The sequence below is a fragment of the Lissotriton vulgaris genome, chromosome 10 (assembly GCF_964263255.1).
Source record: "Lissotriton vulgaris chromosome 10, aLisVul1.2, whole genome shotgun sequence".
Lineage (NCBI taxonomy): Eukaryota > Metazoa > Chordata > Amphibia > Caudata > Salamandridae > Lissotriton > Lissotriton vulgaris.
Genome location: NC_141698.1, coordinates 176075755 through 176097393, shown reverse-complemented (window position 1 = coordinate 176097393; position 21639 = coordinate 176075755). Strand labels below are relative to the sequence as shown.

General features: G+C 44.8%; 1 protein-coding gene across 1 annotated transcript in view; it reads left to right on the top strand.

Annotated features, from left to right (window-relative positions):
• The window catches only part of MYO15A (myosin XVA), a 1716372-nt gene extending 1695169 nt beyond the window's left edge, over window positions 1-21203 (top strand). Inside the window, exon 67 of the mRNA XM_086939741.1 lies at window positions 20265-21203. Coding sequence (XP_086795867.1) covers window positions 20265-20366 — 102 coding nt within the window. The 3' untranslated portion in view covers window positions 20367-21203. The remainder of the gene's footprint in view (window positions 1-20264) is intronic.
• The last annotated feature ends 436 nt before the right edge of the window (window positions 21204-21639 follow it).

The following is a 21639-nucleotide window of genomic DNA, read 5'->3' as shown; positions in this document are numbered from 1 at the left end:
GCTTTGCTAAGCTAAAAAAATACCAATTGTCACAGTATGAAAGTGGTGAAAAGATAGGCAAGATATTGGCATATAAGGTTGCCGAGGATGGGAGGTGACATCGCTCCTGACGCACAGCACAGGCCCGGGGCTACCTAACACGTGGGAGGCATGCGTTCTTGGGCTATACAAGAGGACTAAACAAAATAGAACACTGGCTCGGTTCTGGGACCTAGGCCTCATCACGGCCAAGCGCCTACTCACCAGGCACTGGAAAAGCAGAGATCCACCGACTCCCGCACACTGGTACACATCCTTTCTCAACTGGGCCAGAGCAGAGGGCACGGCACTGCGAGGTGAGGAGATTGCGGGGTTGAGGCAATTCCCGATCGCACACGTCTGGGATGATATCCTGGGGTCCCTGCGGGGGGAGGGCGAGGCCAGAGGACTCACGCAGAGACAGCTGGGAAGGGCAGGAGCCCCGCGAGCGGCGACACCATAGACGGGGCTACACGCCGCGATGACCCCCGCCACCCCAACTGAGTGCGCGGCACGGACCCCCCCCCAACACGCACGCCACGACCAACAACCGGCCGCGCACACGAGGGCCCTCCACCACATAATAGATCGAACACTGCTCTTAGCAACTCTGCCTTGACCCAGTCCCCTAGAGTACACTTTCCCCCCCTTCCCCCCCCATGTCCGACCCCCCCCACGCAACCCCAAGTTAAGAGTTTCACACTCCTGTCCATGCCAGCCGCGTGAATACCCACCTCCACACAGCGGCGGTCAAGTACCACTGCCTGGACACTCGGCAGGGAACACGGGAGCGGGTGACACCCACCGACGGTACAACAGGGGCGACGCATACGTCTGCCACACGCGCCGCACACTGACTTGATAGATGGGGGGTCACCACCGCTCACCGAACCCGTTCTGCACCAGCTCTGCAGCTACATACATAAGCGAGCCACTGACCCCACATTTCATTGATGCGCCACCGGCGCATACCTAACACGTCGATGGGACGTTGGTGCCGTGCGCACCGATGGTACGTGGCGCGGCACTGGCATCACAGACACGCTGGGAAATACTGATATGGTCATCCCTGTTTTATGTTGAAAAAGTTACTGGTTGAATTATAGAAAAATGTAAAAATGAGACGTCAATTTTAGAACTGACTGTGTGCGTAATGTGAAGAGTATACATATTCCACCAGTGAAGAGGCACGCCGGACCACGAGCGAGAAGATGCATAATGCCCTCCCCTGTAACACTATGTCCCTACCATACACAGATTTCTTGCAGCCGGCCCGCAGGGTTGTAGGCTCAGCTATATGTACTGCACCTTTTTTTTTCTCACAATAATAAACGTCTTCAAAAAAAAAAAAAAAAAAAAAAAAAAAATAAGGTTGCCGAGGATAGGGCTAAAACAACTATAAAAGAAATTAAGGGGCTAAGAATCAGACAAATAATAATTCTAAGCTGATCCTGTAACAATTTGCCAATTATTACCAAGAACTTTATACTCCGGAAAATCAGATAGCCAAAGATGAGATACAAAGATACATTGATATAAGTAAAATTAAAAGCATGGGGGATGAATACTCTGATTCACTAATTGATGATATTACAGGAGCAGAAATTAGACTCGTCATCAATGCTTTACCATCCGGCAAAGCGACAGGAGAAGACTTGACACCCTTGGAATTATATAAAGCATGTATAGAAGAATTTGTCCCATTACTCTCCCAGGTTATTTGTTTTATTGGGGTAGGGAAAAATACACCCAAATCTTGGAACTCTACACAAATTATTATTATTTTTTTTTTAAATAAGCCAGCCGATGAATGTGGGTCTTATCGACCCATTTCGCTCATAAACAATGATGCCAAAATATTTGCCAACATTTTAGCAACCCGTCTGGCACCGATAATGTCGAGCTTGGTATCACCCCAGCAACATGGGTTTATCCCAAAGAGGGACACTACATCTCATCTCACATTAACATGGCGGTGACGGCGTTTGATGTAGCTCAGACCGAGTCAACCCCGCCCCGTATGATATTATTAGATGCAGAGAAAGCATTTGACCGAGTGGGGTGGGACTTTCTCTGGGCTACCCTGTCTGCATTTGGCATTAAAGGCCAATTTTTGAACTGGATTCAGGCCTTATATGATAACCCGATTGCTAAAACCAGCTATTCGGGGATGCACACTTCTACTTTTCCGATACGCCGAGGTACAAGACAAGGGTGCCCCCTTTCACCCTTGCTATTTGCTTTAATAATGGAACCTTTCATATTGGCTTTACAGAACCAATTCCAGATAGCCCCTTTTGTATTTGGCTCAAATTCACTTAAAATAACTGCCTACGCGGACGACATCGCAATATATTCTACAGATGTGTCTGAAGCTATGAAGGGTATTATACTGGAAGCAAAAAGATTTGGAGTTGTTTCCGGATACAGGCTTAATACCAATAAGACCCAAATCATAATGAACTATAAGTCTCTGACCCCTATACAGGGAGTATGCGAGGCTGCCACTTATTTAGTGGTTAAAATTTCTGCTAAAATAAACGAAATACCTGCCTTAAACTACGAGACATTATTAAAAGAAACTGCTACTTCACTTTAAAAATGGCACAAGGTGCCTTTAAGCATTATTGGTCGAATAAACTTGGTAAAAATGAAGATTTTACCCAAATATCTTTATTTATTTCGCTCTATCCCTTTACGGGTGGATAATCTTTATTTTAAGCGTTTAGATGGGATCCTTAGTAGCTTTATTTGGGGGTATAAAAAAGCTCGCCGAGCTATTGCTCTATTAAAACTTCCATTTAACCAGGGTGGTCTCGACTTCCCAGATTTTAAGTTATACTTTTGGTCAACTTTTCTTAGCCGTTTCTGCAGTTTGCTAAATCCTATCAATAGTTTTTTTTTCATAAATTTATGCTGGGGGAAGATTCCTACATGTTTTTCTATAGACTTAATGACTCAAATTACTTTAAGAGGATAACATTTAGGACTGTGTGGGATATCGTAACTATTTGGCGTGCATTCCTTACTAAATGTAAGACTTCTCTGTACCACTGTAGAGCACCCCTGTGGGGCAATCCTGGCTTCCCAGAAATTTTTCACGATAAAGCCGGTCAACATCTATTTAGCTTGGGTTAAAAACTTTAGGAGATTTGTATGACCATAATGGCTTTATAACATTCCAAAAATTGAAGGATGGTCATAATCTCACTGAAGGGGCTTGTTTTAAATACTACCAGATCTGTGACTATTTTATACGTAGGCTAAATCTTACAACTATCTCCGATTCTGATATTTGGAGCTGTATATACGCAGAAAAAGATAAATCATTGATCAGTATAGGGTATAAAAATCTTAATGGTTTAAGGAATGACGACTGCTTGAAATTAGCAGAGAAGTGGAGTAGGAAATTGGATACTGATGTGCTGCAAACCACAATATCTACAGCACTTAACAGTATAAGTCGATCTGTGCACTCTTCTAGTCTTAGGCTACAACAACATAAAACTATATGTCAGCTATATTACACGCCAGAAAGAATATGGAAGTGGTCATCTAATTATAGCAATAATGATCGTACCAAATGTCCAAAATGTGACCAAAAGGCTGCAGACTTGAAGCATATGTTCTTTACATGCCAAGAGTTAACTGAATTCTGGGAAGGAGTTAATAAAGTTCTCTCTCAGAAACTTGCACGACCAATTACACTTACAGCTTTAGAAGTGTTGGTGGGCGGGTACAATGGGAACAGGTGTCAGACTGATTTAATGACTATTTTAATTACTTGTGCCAGACTAACAATAGCACGGGTTTGGATACAGCAATGTCCACCGACAGTCTTGGAATGGTGGAGATTGGTCAAGGATACATATGATATGGAATATGCCCTGGCTAAAACAAGGGGGATTCAATCTATGCGGAAAATGGAAAAAATCTGGGGATCAATTATATAAATTCTTTTTTTTTCTTTCCCCTTCCCATACTCTTTATATGTCATTTTTTAATCTTGCTAACTATCTTCTATTAACTATTATTTGATTATCTGTATATGACTGTATATTGTATTCTTCCTCATGTTGTCAATAAAAACATTAAAAAAAAAATAATTTAAACTTGCTGAAAGTTAGACAAACACAATTCTGACTACAACTGCACCGTTGATGCCCCTCTAAGCCCCCCAATTCAAATTGTGCTTTTCATAAATCTTTATTTGCATTTCTCTCTATGCCTGTATCTTCTAATGTAATTAGAACAGCCATGCCCTCCTAATATTATTATCTTTATTTGTTTTATTCTTTGTGCCTGTATTTGTATGCCTTTACATAATCTTTATTGATTTGTAATATTCTCTATGCCTGTAATTTCTAATCTATGAGACCGTCCACACCCTCCCTAGTAACAGTCATACTGCCCCAACCCGGGTATAATTTGGTGAGCCCTGTTCAGTGTTTACCGTGGGGGCTCTAACTAACTATCGAATTCAATCCTGCTCAACTATGTAACTCTTTGTCATAATGCAAAATTCCTTTTTTCCCGTTGATTACCCCCCAGGCCTTTAATGTAATTCTTTTGAATTCATGCTCTACGCCTGTTCTTTCTACTCTGCTCCCTTTTCAGAAAACTCAGTATTACCATCTCACCGTTGACTAAACTGACCCTCCAATGTAATTATTATTGTTTATATACTTGTAATTCCTACTATTAGCTGTGACTATGAAAGCTTTTGTATTATGCTTCCCTACACTCACACATTCTCCTAATTCCCTTTCCATACACACTACCACCCCTCATTCTCCTTAATATACTGCCACCCTCTCTCCTCCTTTACGCCGACGCATGTCATACGTCTCTGCTGGATGTCCTACCCCAGAGTTGGACGGACCATGCTCTCGTCCTCTTCTCCCTCTCATACCCAGTCGTTACAGCAAAGAAAGGTAGTGTGGGTGGCACTAGAATGGGTAGACAATGGTCTAGACTTCTTAAACAATCTACCCTGCCTACTTTGCTTCCAGACAGCTTTATATTAGGAGCTAGTGTGGACGTGAGCTACGAGACTCTCTGTCTGCGAATCTCGGCTTCTCTGGACTCCTTGGCCCAGATGCGTAAAATTAGAGCTAGGACTAATCTTGCTATGCCATGGTACTCAGAAGAACTCGGGCAGCTTAAGCTTCAGTGTAAACAGGCTGAGCGTGCCTGGAGAAAACAGTATCTGGAATCACATAGAGTCCTCTTTAAACAAGCGTTGGCGACCTATAAAGTCCAGATCAAGCTTGCTAAAGCTAGATTTCTAGAAGAATCACTGATGGCAGCCGCAAACAAGTCCGAGGCCCTATTTAAGATCGTAAAAGACCTGGCCCATCCAGCTTGTACTAAGAATGACATCCCGGCCTCCCAAGTTCTCTGTGATTCGCTGGCACAAGCTTTTGAGGACAAGATTGCTACCATCTTAAATAATCTTGCCTCGTCATCTGGCTATGCTGTGCACGATTCCATCTCGACTGAGAACACGGAGGAGGGCGCCAAGCCAGCCGAATTGAATAATTTTCCCCTACCATCTTTCGAGGACTTCTGTGCTTTGGCTGATGGTGTGTCTTCAGGCTCAACGTCTGATCCTCTTCCACCAAAATTTTGGAAATTGTTTCGGGAAGAGCTTTTTCCCCCACTTTTTTCCATCTGCTGTCAGTCCCTCAGATCGGCACGGGTCCCAGACTGCTGGAAACTGGCGGTTGTCTCCCCACTACTTAAGAAGGAAAATCTGGATCCCGCCTGCCCAGCTAACTAAAGACCCATTTCCCTGCTGCCATTTCCAATTAAAATTCTTGAGAAACTGGCCACAAAACATCTTTCCAACTTTCTTGAGACCACCGATTGCTTGGATGTGGCCCAGTTTGGTTTCAGACCAGCACATGGGACAGAATTGGCATTGGTGACTGTTCTTGATGACCTTTTGAGTGCTGCTCGATATGTCGGCCGCGTTCGACACGGTCAGCCACGCAATTCTGATCAGGAGATTGGCGGAGGTTGGGGTGTCTGACCTGGCCCTGAGTGGCTGGTGTCGTATCTCGATCACAGGCACCAGGTGGTAGCCCTGCCACCCTTTAAATCTAACATCAGGAGGGTTGGTCGGGGCGTACCCCAGGGGTCAGCCATCAGCCCCATCCTTTTCAATCTTTACCTCCGCCCCTGATCTCGTTGATTAAATCCTTTGGCATAACAGTCACCAACTACGCCGATGACACCCAACTTATCTTCTCGTTTGAGGGTAAGGATGGGGTGTCACAGGAGGTCTTCCATCGCTGCATGAGCACCACGGCAGAATGGCTGCATAACAACTCCCGGCAATTTAACAGCTCGAAAACCGAGGTGCTGCATTGCTCCATGGATCGTACCCCCAGACCTCTACCACAGGATTTTTGGCCTCCTGACTTTCAAGGCACTAGCCTGCCTGCTGAATCCGTCCGGAATCTGGGGGTGATGTTCAGTTCCAGTTTGCAGCTAGATGTATCAGTGAATAGAACGGTGGCCACTTGCATGGCACTGCTCTGTTCGCTGCGAAAGATCCTACCCTTGCTCCCTGTACAGGCTAGACCAGAGGTTGTGCGGAGCATAATTTTAAGTCGACTCAACTATTGTAACATACTGCTTCTGGGGGCACCTGCTACTCTGGTAGGAAAACTACAACGGGTACAAAATTTCGCTGCCAAATTGGCACTTTCGCGCCGACGCCTGGACTCTTCTGCCAAGACACTTAGGGACCTTCATTGGTTGCCAGTCTCCCAACGGATTGATTTTAAAGCCCTGTGCCTGGTATTTAGGGCTCTGCACGGACAGGGTCCGTCCCCTCTGCAGGATCTTTTCTCCTGGTACACCCCGTCTAGATTACTCCGATCAGCCTCGGCCTACTTGGTGGTAGTACCCAAGATTCTGAGGTCCCGGATGGGTGGCCGGTCCTTCAGGTTCACCGCAGCGAGATTGTGGAATTCCCTTCCGCTGGGCCTGAGGGGTTTGGAAGATCTCCCTTCTTTTAAAAAAGCCTTAAAAACCCACCTGTTCCCCAGAACAATGTAAATGGATCGGATGCTGGAAACATCATGCATGTGTCATAACAGTCTAAGCGCCAGGATTCCCGTTGGGTGACAGTTACAGCGCTATACAAGAACGCCTATACATACATACATACATACATTAACTCCCCCCTCTCCTCCCCCTCCATAGACCCCCCTCTCTTTCTGTTACCCACTCTCGCCTTCTCATTACCAACCCAATCCGCGCACACATCCTCCAGGACTCTACTCTGTCCAAACATGGCCCCAATTCATGGACCATTCAATATCCCCCCAATCTATCAAAAAATGCCAAGAAAAACTTTAAACACAAAATACCCATCCGAAACCCTGAAAACACTTATAGTTGATCACTACCTCAGCATCACTTCTCCTATTAAAACCAACTACATCTTCTTTTCCAAACGCCCCTCCAAATGGAAAAGCATCTTCCTACGACATCTCCCAGTCATTGAATCAACTAAAATTCCTTATGGATTTAAACTATCTACTAACCCCTTCCCATCTTTTCTAGGTGAAATTGACATCTCCATCTTCAAAACGGGTAACATCCTCATACAAGTCACTGATTTCCACCTCCCCATTTTTTAACACCACTTCAACACCCTGTCTTTCCACCTTAGCAAAACTATTCCTAACCAGCCGTCTTCCCAATCGCACAATGGCCTTCCGTTCTCTCCCGTACCTCTGACCCCACTTTCCCCTTCCCTTCCCACCCTGCCAGCTAACACCAACCTCCGATCACTGACTTCACCCTCCCCGGAAGCTCTTCAACTTATGCCATCTCCAAACCTTCGACTTCCAAATATTCTCTCCCCCCAACGACCCTCCATCTTCCTGACATCCCTACTTCACTCCCCCTCACCCATCCACACAGGCCTTCTAGTGGCCTACCCCTCCTACCCTCAATAAAACTCTTAACCCCCATCCTTCCCCCATGCCCACCCAACCTGAATACCCACACCTCCACCCTGATTCCCCGATCGTGCCCCCCTCCCCATCATCTCCCTCCCCTATCCCATTATCCCACCCTCAAAATTACACACCAGCCCTAAACCCGGGCGCGATCTCTCTCCACACTCTTCTCGCCCTTTTACCTTCTACTACCACATCCCTGGATGTGCTTAATCTCCTGTCCCTCATCACGCCACCCCTCACACCCAATAGTCTGGTCACCCCTCACTATGCCCCCAATGACCTCTCACAACTTACTCTCTACAATCCTCCCTTTACAGCTAACACAGACCATTCCCTATCCCCCCGCCCCTCCCCAACAGTGTCCCCCTCACTCTAATAACCCAGAGCCTACGCAACATTGAACGCGATCTCACTAACTTGACCATTGAACTCTCTTGAATCAGAGAAGATTTCTCTTACCTCAGCTCAAGAACCCTTCCCAACCTACTCCAGCCGAAAATACTACACTAACTCCAATCAATGGAGAAAGACCCCTCTCCGCTACCAAATGCATAGGCCTTGCTGCACCTTGAGCCTTCTCTCCCCGTCTGACCTTTCTGACCTATGCAACTCTTACCATACTAGTTCACCAATCACTAATCCGCCTCTCCCCTACTCCAACATCCCCGTCATTCTAGGAACTGACAGAACCTTGAAGCTGAATTTAAAGGTCAAGGTTCCCTCCCAATTTATCTACATAACATCTATCACCCTCCTGGAATCCCTCAACTTTCATTGATGAATTCTCTGACTTTCTGACACAATCCTCAATTTCCAACACTAATAATCCCTTCCTTGGTGATCTCAACCTCCACTGGAACGCTACAGATGATCCCTCAATCACCCTCCTCACTAATCTGCTCGAGATTAATGACCTCAAACAATTATGCCAGTCTCCAACCCACGCTATTATTACCAATAAGGATATGGCCTTCCTGACTAATATCATCTCCATCGACAGGTCTGACCACCACCACATACTGTTCAACATTGTTACCTCAGCACCACCCACCCTCACAAAAATTAACAAACCACAAAAATTGACCAGAAATCTTAAACTTATCCCCCCTGGTGTTCTTGAGGCTCAACTCCAAGCTCAACTTCTCCTCACCCCTCCCTCACAAAACGCGAATAAACTTACCGAACACTTTAATAAAACTGTTACGGAAGTACCGATTGGCCCGCCCAAACTTAAAAACAAAAGAAATATTCCCTCCAAATCTTGGTTTAATTCAGAGCTCAACTACGAAAGATGCTCACTAAGACTGATGGAAAGAACATGGAGACACCATCCCTTTCCCTCACATCTGGCACTCCTCAGATTAGCCAGATCCACATACAAAAAACACATTTTTAACAAGCAGGCATCATTCTTCGGCATACATAACAACAACAAAAGAGTGACAAAAGGTGCAAGGATATTGAAAAAAATCAAAAAAACATGATTCTTGACACCTAAGAAGAACTATAAATGTCACAAAACAACAACAGAGTGAATCAGGTGAAAGAAAGGAAAATAAATTTTTCTTTAAAAGAACCCTCACTCACCAATCTGGTTGGTGACATGCTTCATCATTGGGTTCCCACGGAAGAGACCGAATGTCCCCCCAGTGTGCTGCGACGCCTGATTTACAGCAGAGATAGTTCTTTTCTTTGTGAAAAAGTGATAAAGTGATGATGATGTGAGTGATTTAAAAGATGGCACACAACTTGATCGGGCCAAAAACAGACCCATGGGAGTTGTTCAACATCATTCGTAACCAAACATCCTCCGCACCTCAGAATCCAATGGCATTGGTCGCTAGATGTGAAGAAATTGCCTACTTCTTCTTGGAAAAAATCGCCAAAATAGATCAATCCTTCCTTTTAACACAGATCCCAACCAACTCCCAACATATGCCTGACATGACCGCCAGAGCACATACTACATTCCCCACACCGCCTATTCCCTCCTCACTCTTACCCACTACAACACCTCACCCCAACTACTCCCCTCACTTACCTACTACACCTCCTCTAGACTACTGCCTACACTCATCCTCATCTACACCACTTGAAACCAATCACCCTAACTCACAACTAAAAAACAATGCCTCCTTGCTTCACTTCCACCCTGCAACTGAGCAGCAAGGGTTTAACATCATTGCTGAACTTAAACTGTCCTCCCATTCTAAAGACCCCCTCCCATCTAACCTTGTCCAAGACCTAAAACACATCCTTACCCCATCTTGGACCACAATCATTAAAACCTCCCTTGCCACAGGATGTGTCCCCATCTCCCTTCAACTTGGTCAGATCACTCCCAATGTTAAAAACCCTAATGCCGACCCCAATGATCTTAATAATCTTCACCCCTTCTCTAACCTCCATCCACCACTCCCTGGATAATGGCAAGACCTGCTTTCTAATCCTCCTGGATCTCTCCACAGTGTTTGATACTGTTAACCATTCTGCCCTACTTAATGTACTGAGAGAGCACTTCAGTCTCAATGGTACTGCCCACAAATGGTTTATCTCCTATCTACAACACCGAACTCAGCAAATCAAAATCAACAACTGTCTTTCTAACCCTACTCCGGTCTCACTAGGAGTCCCACAGGGACCTATTCTCTCCCCCTCTCTCTTTAACCTCTTTATGGAACCCCTCACCCACATTCTTAATCAAGCTGAAATCAACTACCACCTCTCTGCCGACGACACCCAACTCTACTACAAGATCAAAACCCATGAGGACATCATACACCTTAATAACACCCTCACTGAGATCCAATCCTGGTTCCAATTAACCCATCTCAAACGCAACCCCAAACAAGCTGAATTAATTCTCTTCTCCCCTAAAAATAACCCCCTCCCCATTCAATCCTGGATTACCGACCTCAATGCCCTCAACTGCTCACTCTCCCTGTCCAACTCAGTTAAATCTCTTGGTATCTCCATCGACAATAGCCTAACTCTCAATGTCCACATCAAATACTCGGCGAAAGGAGTCCTCTTCACGCTCCGTCATCTAAAAAAAATAAACCCTTTATTCCAACTGATGACTTTAAATTAGTAGTCCAGTCACTTGTCCTTTTGCAAATTGATTACGGTAACGCCATCCTCACCGGAATATCCAAGGTCCACCTAGCTCCACTCAAATCTGTATTCAACCTTGCAGCAAGACTCATCACCGACTGCAAATGTTTCGACCACATCTCCCCTGCCCTCAGAACTCTCAACTGGCTCCCCAGTGTAGGCAGATCCACATACAAAACAGCGTTCATTGCACACAAAGTCCTCTATCAAAACACATCACCATACCTCGCCAATAAACTCGGCAAAGAGGGCAGCACACAACCTCTAAGAAGCACCAACGCTCTCCTCCTAGTCCCACTCCTGCTAAATAAGAAATCCACACAATCCCGCTCCTTCTCCGGAAATGCCCCTAACATCTGGAATGCCCTCCCCAAAGACCTATGATGTAACCCTTCTTAAGTCAGCATCAAAAAAGACCTCAAAGTGCACCTCCTGAATAAATAATGGGGGACTTAATCCTGCGGCCTGCACCTGACCTCCAATTTCCCTGTCATATATGTATATAGCTATTGTTCTACTTATCTGTTTATTATATGTGTAACTTCATGCTGTTTCTCCTCTGTTTTATGTTGATATTCTATGCTGTTGATATGTTGTTTTTGCCTTGTTGCTGTATATTGCTTTTTAACCGTTACTATCTTCTCACCAATGTAAAGCGCTCTTATACCTCTGGGTCTAGCCAGCGCTATATAAAACCTCTAAAGTAAATAAATAAATATATCTCTCTTTTTCTCTCTATCTCTATCTCTCTATCTCCATCGATCAATCTCTATCTCTCTCTCTATCTCTCTATATCTATCTCTATAACTCAATCTCTATCTCTCTATCTCTCTCTAGCTATCTATATCTATCTATACCCAGTGCTTTAAATGGGCCGGTACTCACCGGTACTGAGTACCGGCACTTCTGAATTTTTAGGCCCTCAGTTCTCATTAGCCAAGGGAGAGTACCGGTACCCTATTAAACGGGACTGCAGGCTCCAGGTATGTCTCTCCTATTGAACAGGGTTGATGTCGCGCTGTTTTTCTAGAGCGTGTAGGCGCGCCAAGCCTCCTGCAGAGTCTCTGCTGGAGATTCCAGCAGCGTCCATGTGAATGGCCTGAGACTGCAGGGGTCTAAGAGGGCTTGATGTGCGTCACGCTGTGATTAACAGTGCAGGGTCTAGACAAACCCTTCCCTGTCGATCACATGTGCAACGACTATTCAGCTGAAAGTGATTTAGCCTCACCCCAGCCCCTCTCCATCAGGTGTGTAAATGGGTTAAGAAAGTCAGTCAGTAATTCAGTCGTATTTAGGATATTGATGGCACGGACTGTACTAACGCTATTGGCAACCCCTAAAAAAATCCTCTGACTTCGCCAAAGCCGGTTTTCTTAGCATTTTTTTTATTCAGGACAGGAGCTGCTTCTCTTTGTGAGCCCCTCCAACATCACCGTATTTACTAGATACCAGTGACGGACCTGAGTACTGGCTCTATGGGTGTGACGGTAGCCGCACGCATATGGCAATGAATAGCAGGAAACGCTTCAGTACTCTAGGAATGAGCTACATGACATCTGGCAATGGCTTTGGTTGGGGATAAAGATGAGGTTAATATAGCTGAAAAGAGGTGGGATAAATGTAAAGAAGTGAGGTGATAGGGTTGCCACTTATTTTCAGATAAAAATACCACATATTTGTTGAGGTCTGTATTCATGAATCGTCTTAGAAATTGTATTTTTTTTAAACACACATTTCTGTAAAGTCATACATCTGTTGCATTTCTTATAATTCACACGCACACACACACATATACAGACACACACACACTGGCACACAGACAGACACATACAGACACACATACAGACAGACACACAGACAAACACACACACAGACACGCACACCCAGACACACACACCTAGACACACACACACCTAGACACACACACTGACACACATAAACACACACACACTGACACACATGCATACAGACAGACACACATACACACACACTCACACCCAGACACACACACACCCAGACATACGCACACCCAGAGACACGCACACCCAGACAAGCGCACACCCAGACAGATGCACACCCAGACAGACGCAGACACACACACACACACACACACTGCAAAACCAAAATACTGGCCAGATGGCAAACTTAGGGGATGAATACAGCATGGAGGGGAGAAAAGGAGACAAGTAGGGAAAAAACCAGTGAGGAAATGTAAGACTTGTGGAGAGAGTAAGCGAAAGATGGGAGGAAGAGGAGCAGAACTAGGGAGATAAGCTTAGAGGCTGGGTAAAGATGAGAGGCGAATGGAGAGGACATGCCTATGTAAAGCCATGGAACCAGGAAGAGCTTGTCGTAAGGAAAAGGACAGTGGCGTTGTTTTAAATGGGCTGGTACTCACAGGTACTGTGTACCAGCACTTATTATTATTGTTATCAATGTTAGTATCAGCACATCTCTACTGCTGAGTAGAGTAACAATACTCATGAAAGGTAGGCTCACTGGCTGCTAGTGCTAATGAGCACTATGCTGTCATGGTTGGAACCTATTTGATAGCCACGGCGCTTCTATAGTCCTACAGAGCCGCTGTTGAACTATTCAGCGCAGGATCATTTGCATGATGTCCCTGTGTTCACCATCACACTGTATTGACAGTGGAGGGCCCATTTAGGCCCTGTGCTGTTAATCACATTCCAACTATTGTGTGCATTTGGCCAAACACAGGTATGAAGGTAGCACATGGACAGAGGCAATTTATAAACTCATAGGAGGGAAGGAGTTTAAAATGGATTTACTCCCACCTGAGACTTTTTGTGAGTGTTTGCTTATGTCTGTGTGCTTGCCGACTTGTGTGTGCCTGTTTTTCTGTGAGAGAAAATTGAGGGAAAGAGGGAGAGAATCAGGACACTCAGGAGATTTTAGAGGGAGTGTGTGTGTGCGAGTGTATGCCTGAAAGTAGATAGTATTGTGCCAAACAACAACAAATAACAGTATGGCATTAAAAAGCAACAAATATTACAAAACGCCGAACTGTTCACATATCATCCTGTTTGGATTTCATTTTGTGTAACAAGTTAACCTGTTTCATTTACATAAACACATTTTTCAAGTGTTTGGATAGTGGCTGCAACTGGTACAGAATTCATTATGTATAATCATAAGTTACTCTTAGCCCCACCCCTAGCCCCGCCCACTTGCCACACCTCTAGCTCATATTAATGAGTACCTGCACTTATTTTTTCCCATTTAAAGCACTGCCTATACCTATCTTTCTTAATCTATCTCTATCTCTCTATCTCTATATCTCTATATTTCTATCTATATCTCTATAGCTCTATCTCTATATCTATCTATCTCTATCTATCTATCCCTATCTATCTCTCCATCTCTATCTCTCTATCTCTATATCTCTATCTCTTTCTATCTCTATCTATCTATATCTATCTATCTATATCTATCTATTTCTATATATCTATCTCTCTATATCAATAGTTCTATCTCTATCTCTATCTGTCTCTATCTCTGTCTATCTACCTATCTCTCCATCTATCTCTATCTATCTCTCTCTCTTTATCTATCTCTATCTCTGTCTATCTATCTATCACTCTCTATCTCTCTTTATCTGTCTATCTCTATCTGTCTCTTTCTATCTATATCTATCTCTATCTCTATCTATAGCTATCTATCTATCTCTATATCTCTATCCATCTATCTATCTCTATCTCTCTGTCTCTAGCTCTATCTCTCTATCTATCTCTATATCTCGATCTATCTATATCTCTATATCCATCTGTCTGTCTCTATCTATATCTATCTCTCGCTCTCTCTCTCTCTCTCTCTCTCTCTCTCTCTTTCTCTATCTATCTAGCTATCTCTATATCTCTAACCCTCTATCTCTATCTATCTCTGTCTATCTATCTCTATCGCTATAGATTTCTCTATCTATCTATATCTATCTCTCTATTTCTATTTATCTATCTCTATCTCTATCTATCTATTTATCTTTCTATTTCTATCTATCTATATCTATATATCTCTCTATCTCTATCTATCTATCGATCTATCTATCTTTTTCTATCTCTATCAAACCTACTAGCGATAGCCAGTAGGTAGTTATAGTTAGATCCAAACATCCTGTAGAAAAAGTGTTTTTTGTTTTGCCAATAACGTTGGTGCCCCATGACGAATCTCTGCCAAATTTCCCCAAAACTGTCCCTTCTCGGTGTAGATGCTGTGTTGAAATGATCTGAGTGCTCCGTCAAGCGGGGGCCGAGAAAAAAGGGGGGTCCCAAAATGAATTGTCTCCATGTGAAGTCTACATGGATCTTTTTTTTAACACAACTACAGCCCGAACTGCTGAACGGAATTACACCAAATTTGGAAAAAAGCTAGATGTTGGTCCAGAAAGCGTGCTTTTTGTGATTTGATGTAAATCCATTTAGCCGCTTTTCAGATATTTAACTTAAAAAAATATAGATCTCTGGGGACGCAGGTCCTTGCAGTGGACTTGCAAATCCTGCTATAATTTGATTGAAAGCCAACACTTCAATCAGGGAGTGTTGGGACTCGGCTTGAAGCTGAGTCCCAGAACAAAAGTTCAAATTAAAGAAAAGGGGCAGGATAGGAATACCCTGACCCCCCCAAATATGATGGAGGGGTCCCTCAAATACCTCGCGGAGGGTAAAATGCATTTCATTTTTAATTTTGCCATGGACTAGCAGGTGGATCCGCAAATCCGTGGCAACATTTTTTTAAAAAGCAAGCGCAGGCTCCTGCGCTTTCTTTGGAATAACCCCTGGGTGGGCCAGGCCCCGGGGGCACATGTCAAATATAGAAAGGGGCGCTCAGGTCCCCCCTCCTAGGCCTATAAAAAAGCCCCGGGGACCGCCACCGCCCCGGGGCAAAGCCAATATAGTGTGGGGGGCTCGCTGACCCCCCCTGCCACGGGGCCGCCAACTTCATGGGGCACTCTTAATTATGCATGCCTGGGAACCTCCACCTCCCAGGGGCACTTTTAAATAATGATTGCAGCCCTGGGGACCGCCACCTCCCCTGGGCTAATTGTAATTATGTGAGGGGGCCTAGTGGAGCCCCCTGCCCTGGGCAGCGCCACCTCCCCATGGCTCATTAAAATTATATGGGGGGGGCCTCGTGGATCCCCCCACTCCTGCCCCGGGGACCTGCCCTACATAGCCCATAGGATCACCTCCCCCAGGGCTGGCTCCAGCAATGGCCTGGGGTGCCGGGGTGGCCAGGTCCAAGGAGATATGCCCCTTGGACGTGGCCCACCGGGATGCTTAATGAAAAACAAGCACAGGAGCCCACGCTTGGGTTTTTTTTTTGCCGCAAATTTGCAGCAAAATCTTTTTTTAAATACATGATTTTTGCCCTGCAAGAGTTCCTCTGGGACCCCAAGACTTGGCGTTCATGGTATTCCTACTCTGCCCATTTCTTTTTTTCACATTTTTTTGGGGACTCAGCTCACTGTTGAAGTGTTGGCAGCCAATCAGAGCTCTGCAGATCTCTGCCACACCACTTTATTTTTCGTGAATTAGCCGCGATCATAGATATACAAATTTATATTTCTTTAAATTTCTCAACTACTAAACTGATTTACACACACATACACACATGCACATATATATTTCTGCTTTGATAATATTGTAATATTGCAAACCAGCGGTCAAATTGGATTCCTCCTTTACAGTATACTTAGTATCACTCGCATGAGTAAACATGTAAATCAGCACAGGATAACAAGGCTTCATAAAACAATGAAATCAGTGTACTTGTTATTTTATCCAGTGAAAAGTTCACTTTCCTAAAAAGCATGAAACCAGTGGGTTTTAGTGACCTACTTAACACTTAGTTCAGCTTACCTGCAATTCAGTCAACTGCTGCACGAACGAGGGCAAAGCTTGCCTTTAGGGATACAGTGGTTAAATAGATACAGATCAGGTCACAATTTGATGTGTACAACCTTGAACTTTGGACACAAAGTTGGGCGAAATTAGAAAGCGTCATCCTTTGGAAGGCAGGTAAAGTATTCTGACTTCAGTGAGGCAAAGTGTAACTTTATCTAACTATATGTGGTTGTCCCATCTAAGTAGGGCATGATGTCAGGCTTCAGAAAACTGGCTCTACCCAACACCAGGCTATTCTTGACACAGTGGCAGCGGAGAAATGCTGTAGTGAATGGTGGTGGCACATCTCACTGCCTCGTAGTGACGGGAGGCCTGAGGATAGCCCTCACTGCAGCTGTACTGTAGACCGCTATTGGTACACTGTCCAGCGACTTTTATTGCCTCCTTCAGCCATTCATGGACTCTCTATGGGTGCTCTCAAGCTACATCATCCACTAGTGCTGGGTGACTCACAGCATCCCTAATCATCTTCACCAAACTTGAAAATTGTAACTAAGGCTCCACAGCCCCCATTCAGGTTTAACACCAAAAGTCTATAAGGACCTGATTACGACTTTGGCAGTCCACCGCCGGCACCGCTGTGCCAGTAGGAGGAACCCCAAGGCCGTGGTCTGACCACCCGCCGGATTACAGTTGTTTGTAATCCATATCGGGCCGGCGGGTGAGCATCAACTGCAAATTCCTGCATGGCTTGGCATGCACCATGTTGTGCATGCCACTCCGTACAGGAAATGGGTACAATTCCAGACTCCGAATACTGCAGGCGGCCACGCAGTTGGGCATGGTCAGCACACCACCGCAAGTGCGGCAGTACTATGGGCCGCCGCACTCATAATAAGGCCCTAAGTTTCTGAGAAGTTTGTGGATTTTGCCTCATGTCAGACCTTCCTCAGACAGCTTTTTTCGTCTCCAGAGGGGTTTGGTGTCCTTACTGCTCTCTCTGGTGCCAATCGCTTGACCTAGAGAGTTTCCAAACACAAGAGAAACCCTGAAATCCATAGGGACCTGGCTAAAGTAGCAATTTCAAAAGGAACAACGATTCCTAAGGTATGGGTGTGAGTATCAATTCTTTAAAAAAAAGATATGTTAAAACCAATCTTTTTAATAATCAAAATGTTACAAGACTGTTTTATATGTACATAGGTGACAGTGATGTGCAGAAAAAGGTGCTTGGTGCTCAAGCGGAAGTGATACAAGTGTGCAATATGTTTATTACTACTTATTAACATGTGTGTGCAGCCTGTATAGCTCAGATAGTATTGTTTCAACTGGTCTGAGCACTTTAAGTCATGTGAAAATGTGACCTAATTCTAATGGCCTCATTACGAGTCCACATTTTTCCCTGCAAACTGGACATAAGATGCATATGTTGCTGCTTACTAAAAGAAAATCCACATGTTCATTTATAAAACATTTTTCTTCCACTGAATTCTAGCAGGTTTGTCCTGCTGAAATTTAATGGGGATGAAACTTTATCACACCTGCTAATACAGAGCGCGTAAAATACTGCACCATTTCTAATTGCAATCCATGGTCAAACAGGTGTTTGAAAAGGGATCACACTGTAACAGAGCACTTGTATGCAGGGCCTAAAACTGTCAATGTACTTAATGTTGTGCACCAAGTGGGTGTTTTCTTTCCTTCCTTAAGCCCTGGAAGTAGAATAAGTGCCTGATTTACAGTTTGCAAGTCCATCTGCCAAACTGCTGGTGTAACAGAGGCACTGCACTGCCTGCCAAGACTCCCAACAAATTTTAGAATGTCATGTAGTGCTGCAGGAGTTGTTCCTCTGAAGCAGCTTCTGCGGGCACGGCGGGATATCTTTAAATGCTGATAATATAAGGTTTTTCAGTCCTCAGCCCTGCCTCATTCCCGTGACATGTTTCCAGAAACGTATCCCCAAACAGCAGCAGCCGGCATGACTCGTGGGTGGGAGGCAGGGGGTCGCGCGCGGGGGTTCATTTTACATAAATTTAAAAAAGTTAACTTACCTTCGCCAGCCCGGTCCAGTGTCGTCCCGCATCGTCACTGCATCTCTGCTCCGCACAGGAAGCAGTAAGCCTCCCTCTCCTCCCGTAAGCCAATGACAACGCTGCACGCAGACCACACAGGCGTCTATGGGGAGGCCATTTTCTTCATGTAGGCTTCATGCAGCCTACACGGAGAAAAGGGAGAGTTCCTATGACTGGTTTGGTCGGCCCTGGGGCTGACCAAACAGTCAGCGCCCTCAGAATGGGAAAGCCACTTCTCTCCTGCCCTAGAGCAGGACCGCCCACCCGCCTGTCCCCAACCAAACCCTTCTGCTTTCTCACAGTGCGAGAAGCAGAAACATAAAATGGTATTAATAATGTGAGAACGCAGTGGGGCTACACTCCTCCGCCCACATGGAGGAGCTGCCCCTGTCCCCAAATTGAGAGTACATTTCCAAAACCCACATTCAAAATGCCACCCGCAGTCAAGGTTTTCATGAGTACCTGACAGTGGCGTAATGATACTTTAATGATACTTGCTGACCCCCGGCAATGTACATGGAGGGTCCCCCCTCTGGACTCACTCAGGAGCTCTCAGGCCAGGTTACTGTGCTGAGGGGTGACCCCTGAAATTTGGGGGCTCCTCTGCACTGCGGGGGCCTATGTTACGCCACTGCTGTCTGGCACAGAGAGGTTGCCAGCGGAAATTGCGTCAGGTGGCCCACACTACATCTGGCAGCCAGATCAGCACCCTTTCGGTAGGAGTCTAGCTACTATTTGGGTGTTCGCCTGTCCTTGAACACACTTTCCAAAGAGGAAAGTGGAAAAGACAACCACCTTAAGTTATCAAATGTCCCATTAATGCCCTTCTTTAAATCAGTTTCTCTGTCTTCTTCCTCTGATAGCTGAACCTCTGGTAGTACATTCCCCATGGGCTGGACTGGCTGTAGCGGGCATCGGGTGTTTCCCAGGTGGTCGGAAGGGTATGGGCCGCTTTTGAACTGGTGGATGCCTGTTTTGGTACAGGGGGCCTGTTTTGCAGTGCTGCAATATTTCTCCCCTGTACCAAAGGCAGCATCAGTGTTTCCCACCAGCTCCCACCCACAGCCGGGCAGACTTAATTGCCAGGGCCAGTTTGTGTTCCCAGTCCGGCCCTTCACTCTCCATGCCTTACACTATCTCATATTGTACCCTTGTGTCTTGTTGTTCACGTTGCACTTAGGATACTACTAATTCCCTTGGTGTTCTTCACTTTGCAGGGCCTGGAACTATGCCGGGTAATTGCTACATACATGGAGTTACTTCTGCATGCCAGAGAGAAAAGGCTCACCCTTCCACCCAGTGAGATCACCCTCCTCTGATTTGTGCCTGCTGTGTATTGTGCAGAGCTGTTGCCCAGCATTCAATGCGAAGAGACCGCCTCCTGAACAGCAGCGACCAACATACACACACAGAGGTGAAGTGTAGAGTCATAGCTTTATGGATCAACTGGAAGAGCAAGCGTGGTTTGTTTCAGACTGATTGAACACTGGATTGGTCTGGGTTGGAGTGCCAAACATTCTGGCACTTTCCTTCAAACGAGATGTCCTTGCACAAATGACTCTGAACTGCACAGAGTTTCATTGGTAAAGAAATGTAACCATGTTACTAACCTAAACGCTGTGGAATATCCTCCAAGTTGCTGCATTTGACAAGGGAGAGTGCACCGGACTGCTGTTCAAAGCATCACAAGATTAATTGAAAGGACAGAGCCCAAGTCCCCCCTACAGACTGGATTTTTTCTTTTTTGGGGGGGGCGGGGGGGTGGGGGGGTGTAAAAAGGGACACTTTGCCAACAATTACTTGGCTATTTCTCTCCAGCGTCCTATTAGTGATGGTCCGAGCACGTTTTGCAGTGGAAACTTAGATGCCTTATGTATAAATACATGGAAGATGCTTCAAAACATACTGTAAAAAGGTTTTGTTCATAATCATGTACATAGTAAATTATTTTATTAGTAAGTTATGAATATTTTCTTAGGATGGCCTATTGTGAATATGTAAACATTGATTTGGTTTGTATCACGGAAAAATATGTATATCCCAGAACCTCTTACCATATCATATGTACAGTGGGAACATTGTTTTGTACACCTTATGTGCATTATTTAAATTTTGTTTCATTAAAACCTTTTGTTGAATAAATATTTTTTAATATGATAATGCATTCCAAGTGCCTTTCTGTTGACATCTCGAGCATTTTCCACAGGGAACATGTTTTGTATCATCTTATACCCTGTGCAGTTTCAAGTTGGGTGGTGGCTTTGGCAGCAAAGGAATGTTTATTTTAACTTGTCTTTTGAATCTTAGGAAGTACCTTGCCTTACTCACCACCATACTTAAACTGCCATCCCAGAGAAAGTATGTAAAGCTGCAGCCAAATTGCAAAAGAAAACAATGGTAGTAAGCTTCATACTAGATCAAAATGACTTATTATTTGATATTTCTTATTTTTTTTCCTCGAGGTATTTCTTTTTAATTACGTAGATCTTGTTTTGTTCTTATTGTTGTTGTTTGTATTTATTTTCCTGTTAATATTTATTTGTACTCGTGTTTTTCTTATTCATGTTTGTAATGAGTTAAACTTGTTGATAT